We start from the raw sequence: 6162 nt of genomic DNA on the forward strand, positions 1-6162 counted from the left end.
ACAGAACCCTAGAACGTGTAAGGTACTTCCTGCTACCTGCCCAGGCCGGCTTCCAAGGCCAGTAGGGCCTGGGTGCAATCAGAACCGAAGGGGCTAGTGGGCACCATGCCACGAGGGCTCCAGGACCACTTCAGACAGTGGCAGGGACAAGAGGAGTTAATGGCAAGGTGTCTTTTACTGTAAAAAAATGAAAAAAATTAAATTTTCACTGTATTTTTCAGTGACCCTTCATAGACTCACTAGGGACAGCTGCCCGCAAAAGGAGGCTCGTCTCTGGGTGCTGAATGCCCGCCCGCTCACCACCTCTAAGCTTCGGGCAGAGTCGGGCTCCACTGCCCCCACCCGCGTCTCCCACAGGAGCTGCCACCTCAGGCGCCAGGAAGAGCAGAGCACCAAAGCCCGCTTCCCACAGCTCTCCCGACTTGCGCTCCCCGGCTCCTGGTCTGGACGAGAACATCCGGAAAAGGAGAAATCCACGAGGAACAGCACAAGGGCGGCCTGCTGCCAGGGCCCGCCAGGGGCGGCTGTGTCCTGCCTGCTTCCCCTGCCCTTCAGCCCCCCCCCACTGCCCGGCTGAGTCTGTTGCTCCCCGGGCCTGGGGGCAAGGCCACGTGCACACAGTGGTGGCCGCTCTTGCCCTGCGCCGGGGAGCGGTCCCTGGCAGCTTCTGACTGCTTGGCAGAGATGCAGGCGAGAGAAACCTGAAGACGTCCTCGTGACCCGTGGTCGGGGAGGGTGATTATGAAGGGGCCAGGTGGGCAACTGTGGGACTGGCTCCGGCCCGAGATTAGCATCTGCATGTGCGGCCCCTGCCAGAGCGGTCCCAGCCTTCAGTGGGCGTCTGAGTGTCCACAGAATCCTGCCCGCATGTGCACTGCAGTAGATGGATGCGGCCCTGCTGGGCGCTGGAGGACGGGAATCAGGAAACATGCAGAGGTGAGGTGCCCAGGCACCCTCAGAGGAAAGTGTCTAAAGGCATCGTTTTAAAGAGCTGCACAGGAGCCAGGCAGGGTGGTGCATGCTTATGAGCCCAGCATTTGGGAGGCTGAGACAGGAGGGTTGCTGTGAGTGCCAGGCCAGCCTGGGCTATGTGGTGAGACCCTGTCTCAAAAACACAAACCGAAACAAAAAGGCTGCATAATATTTGGTTATATGGGTACATTGTAACTCACTTATCCAACTTCCTATTTTTAATACTAGGGAGGCTGGTTTCAATAATTTGCTATTGTAAATAAAAAATTAATCATTTTAACCTGATGTCTTTTTTTTTATTTTAAAGAGAACTAAAAAAAAAAAAAAAAAATAGCCAGGTGTGGTGGTGCACACCTGTAATCCCAGCACTCGGGAGGCTGAGACAGGAGGATGGTTGTGAGTTCGAGACCAGCCTGGGTTACAAAGTGAGCTGAAGGCCAGTCTGAACTGCATAGTGAGACTCTGTCTCAAAAAAGGAAAGAAAAGGAATACCTAAAAAAAAAAAAAACAAAAACAAAAAAACAAACAGTAGCAAAGTGCCGACAACATAGACAAAAATAAAACAAAGCAAAAACAATAAGAATGATACAGGGCTTCAGAACAAGAGGACAGGGATTAATAGTGGTTGTTATATTTGGTTCCTTCTATAACTTTAAAACTTTCCTTGGAATGGATTCCTGGAAAGGAAACCTCCAGATCAAAGGGTATAGATTTTAAGGATTTCGTTTTATTTTTTGTGTTTCTAAGACAGTCTTGATGTGTAGCCAGGCTACTCTTGAACTACCCATCCTCCTGCCTCAGCCCCCGAGTGCTGGAATTACAGGCGTGCGCCACCACACCTGGCTGGTTGCACACTTTCACTGAGTTTTAAGTTCCTTGGGACTTCCTGTAGTTACCTGTTGATGCAGTTGGCAGTTTCCTGCTGAGCTCTGGCATCCGCCCCGGTGGTTTACACACTCTTCTCTGGGGGATCTGCGCGACTGCACCGTCCAGTCTGCCTGCTGGCTCTGGAAACGCTCTGGTCGGCGGACCCCCGTGCGGACCCGAGAGAGCCCAGGTGCTCGTGCACGGCGGGCGAAGAACTGCAGGTGTATGCCCACGCAGGAGGAAGGCGGCTCCACTTATGGCGACAGCGGGAAGGCGTGCTGCGGGCGTCCGCCCCGCGCGAAGAGGCGCACACACAGAAAGGCGGTGCTGGGACGGAGGACAGGGAAGCAAGAAGCGCGGTAAGTCAGGCTCTCGGATTCTAACGCAGCTCTCGTCCCCAGCTCTCTCGGGGTCTCTGGAGGGGACGGACAGAAATTACGGCCGAGTCACCGCAGGGCACCGGGTCACCAGCCCTGTGCCAGAGCTCGCTCCGGTGAATCACCCGCGGGATGTGGTGCGGGTGGGCAGGTTCGGGCGGGGAAGCTTCCCGCAGGTCGGGCTGTGGACCCGGCCTGCGCTTTAGAGGCGTCCCGGGTCCTGGCTGTTCTCACCTCTGCTTCTTTAGGACCATGGCAGGAGGACGGCCCGGACGCCGCCGGGGCTGCAGACGCAGCAGGAGGCCCCAGCTTTCAGCGGAGAGCTCTGCGGTCGTCTCCGAGGAGAGGCCGCGCGTGCAGACGGGGCTCGGGACGGCCCTGCAGACCAAGGAGCCTGAATGCAGCTCACCGAAGCACGCTGCCCTCACACGGCTTCAGAGTTAAAGCCAACGCACCGGTACCTGACTACTTTTATGTGGCGACCTAATTCATCTTGCAGTGATCCATTTTATTTAAAGCATGGATGTCCTCTTTTCAGTTTTTGTTTTTAATCAGTGCGTGTTTGCAGTGCGGTGACCGCACCCCTCGTGTGGAGTGATACACGCGCGTGGGTACCGTCTGCGTCCTTGCCTCCCCCTCCCCCCTCCCAGGCCCCCGCCCCTTCTGCAAAGATCCCCGCCCCCCTTCCCACCACCCGTCTTTCACTGTGCTCTTTATTGGGTCTCTCACAGAGGACGAGAAGAGAACCCACGCAGTACTGAAGCTTGCAGGTCTATTTCACGTGACATCATGGTCCCAAGGTGCAGCCGTTTTCCCACAACGACCCACCTCCCCCTTGTCTGCGGCAGAGCCGGCCCCGCTGTGCATAAACACCCGTCCGGTCCTCCCTCGTCTGCCCGCGGACACACAGGCGCAGCCAAGGCGGCCGCTCGGGGCTGTGCTGCCACAGCCCGGCTGAGCGTGGGTCACTGTGCTCACGTCCTGAACTCCCAGGAAGGCACCGCCGGGGAGCAGCTGGGGCGGAACCGAGTTTCTGGCTTCGGTCTTCTGAAGACTCTCCACACTGATTTCCACAGTCGCATTAGCCTGCGCTCCCACCAGGGGAAGGCTCCCGCCTGGCTGTCAGCATGTGCCCCCCCACCCCGCATTTGCTATACTGGCTTCCCAGATGAGGGCCTTCTTGGAGATAAGGTGTGAGATAAGATGGAACTTGGTGTTTCCACCGGCACTGCTGTAGGGGCCAGACGGGCCGAGAGGTTTTCACGTACTCACTGACCATCTGTACTTCCTCGGAGAAGTGTTTATTCACTTCAGTGATCCATTATTTGATTGGATCTTTTATTCCGCGGGGTCTACTTTTTGAGTTCTTGATATGTCGGAGATGTTATTCCTCTGCCCAAGGAATAACTGGAAACACTTTTTCTGTGCAGAAACTTTTAAATTTGATATGCTCCTGTTTGTTTGTTTTGGAGACAGGGTCTGCTGGCCTTGAACTCACTGTGTAGTCCAGGCTGGCCTCAAACTTGTAGCAATCCTCCTGCCTCAGCCTCCTGAGTGCTGGGATCGCAGGTTTGCACCACCATGCCCGGCTGATATGATCACATTTGTTGATTCTTGCAGTTATTTCTCATGCAACCGAGGTTCTGTCCAGACAGTTCTAGCCTTATGTCTATGTCTTCAAGAATTTTAGCTATTTTATCTTCCAGCAGGTTCAGGGTTTCTATTTAAACATTCGGATCTTTGTCCCATTTTGATTTTAGTTTAGTGCATAGTGAGAGATATGGATCTAGGCTCAATCTTCTGCATGTGGACAGTCAGTGACCAACATTATCAGTTAAAGAGGACATAACTGGTTACTTGAGCAATCTGTGAAATTCAAATAAAAATCTGAAAAATTCTCAGGTAGAACGAGCACAGCAAGATAATGAATTATAAGCAAAGCACACATATTAATAGAATGGGCAATAGTAACAATAAATTAGAGAATTTAATGGAAAAGAATCCTTTTCAATAGTAAAACAAGATCTGGGCATGGTGATACATGCCCAAACCCCAGCACTTGGAAGGCTGAGGCAGGATCACTGTGAGTTCAAGGCCCGGGCTACACAATGAGGCCCTATCTTAACAACAACAAAAAAATAGCAAAACCATAACAAGTTTAGGAATAAATACAACAACAGTAACAAAAATGTGTGGCTTTTTTTTCTATAAAAAGATTCTATAAAAAGATTCAAGAACAGGCAGAATACCTGAATAAATGCAGATTTACATTGGTTCTTATACTCAAGGACCCTTTAGTATAAAAATGCTAATTCTTTCAAAATTGGCCCATACATACAATAATTTTTTTTTTGGTACCAGGAATTGAACTCAGGACCTCTTGCTTGCCAGGCAGGTGCTGTGCTGCGGAGCTATCTCCCCGGCCCCTAGCTGATTTTTAACGATATCTTTACAAGTTGGGTCAAGTCTATTTGGAACGCTAGCATGCTGGGGAAGCGCCAAGGTATACTTTTAAAACCGCGAATGATAGCGATATCCAAAAATACTATCAGGCTACAAAAATTAAAGCTGGCACAGAAATAAAAAGAATGAAAAAAACTCTAGATGTAAGTTCACAGTAGGAACTTAGCATTTGATAGTTTAAATTTCAAATTAGCAAGGAAAAGAAGGTAAAGAAAAGATTTAAACATTAAAAATAAAACTATAAAAATACCAGAAAAAATGCAGGAGATTTTTGTCATTTTGCTGTGGGGAAGGCAGCCCTCAGCAAGATGTCATCCACAATCCATTAAAAAAAAAAAAAAAAGACTTAGATTTGGCTTCATGAAAAGATATAAACTTCTGTGCTGGGCAGAGTGGTGCACACCTGTAATCCCAGCATTCGGGAGGCTGAGGCAGGAGGATCGTTGTGAGTTTAAGACCAGCCTGGGCTACAAAGTGAGCTCAAACCCAGCCTGAACTGCATAGGGAGACCCTGTCTCAAAAAGGCAAAAAAGAAAAAAAAAAAAAGGCTTAGATTTGGCTGCATGAAAAAATATAAACTTCTGTGCTGGGTGTAGTGGCACATACCTGTAATCCCAGCCCTGGGAGGCTGAGGCAAGTTCCAGGCCAGCCTGGGCTACATAGTGAGACCTTGTCTCAAAAACAAAACAAAACAAAACAAAACAAAACAACTTCTGGCTCACTGGGAGATAGCACAAATAAAATTAAAGGACAACGTGTAGGAAAAGTATATAATGATAAACTAACAAGAACCAACGTAAGTACGGGAATTACATGGCAGGGACTTACTATTTACACGAGTCACCTGAGTGCCCCGTTTCACCAGCAGGGAACCTGAGCCTGGACAGGCCCCGTGAACCCTGGAGGGTCACCACCTGTCCTGAGCAGCTGTCCTGGGGCTGCTCAGTACCCGGCTCCCCGGGCCCGCAGCGAGTCTGCTAACAGGCTGAGGACGCAGGGAGAGGTGGCCCGGGCCTCCGTGCATCACTCGACACATCAGGAGGACACGTTTCTGAAGTCGCTGAGTCCACGTCTACCAACCAGATCTTCCAGCCCCAAGTCAAGGAGTCGCCTTTCTTTCTTTCAACTAATTTATATGTCTATCGTCGACCCTCAGCACCCCCAGTGTCAAGCTGGGTGTAGTAATCCCGGGAAGCTGAGGCAGGAGGATCACCGCGAGTTTGAGGCCAGCCTGGGCTATCTAGTGAGTTTTTACAGCCACCCTGCAATACACAGCAAGGCCCTGTCAAGCAAAAACACACAAAAAGCCCCCAAACGTCCTACTAGACTGCTAGGCACCCTTAGTACAGAAAACCTCCACCTGCTAATGTAAGGAGGAAAAAAGGCAAATCATCACAGCGACAGGCAGAGCCGGTTGGAAACAGGAGGGGACGCAGGGCGCCGGGCCCCTCCGCAGCGCGGAGCGCGCCGCTCACACCCTCCC

General features: G+C 51.2%; 1 protein-coding gene across 1 annotated transcript in view; it reads right to left on the reverse strand.

Moving 5' to 3' along the window:
• Positions 1-2232: 2232 nt before the first annotated feature.
• Xrcc2 (X-ray repair complementing defective repair in Chinese hamster cells 2) overlaps positions 2233-6162 on the reverse strand; it is a 49968-nt gene continuing 46038 nt past the window's right edge. The window contains exon 3 of the mRNA XM_013504663.1: positions 2233-2594. Within this exon, the coding sequence (XP_013360117.1) occupies positions 2529-2594 (66 nt within the window). The 3' untranslated portion in view covers positions 2233-2528. The remainder of the gene's footprint in view (positions 2595-6162) is intronic.

This window comes from Chinchilla lanigera, unplaced genomic scaffold, assembly GCF_000276665.1.
Source record: "Chinchilla lanigera isolate Chin_1 unplaced genomic scaffold, ChiLan1.0 scaffold00090, whole genome shotgun sequence".
In the NCBI taxonomy this organism is placed as follows: domain Eukaryota; kingdom Metazoa; phylum Chordata; class Mammalia; order Rodentia; family Chinchillidae; genus Chinchilla; species Chinchilla lanigera.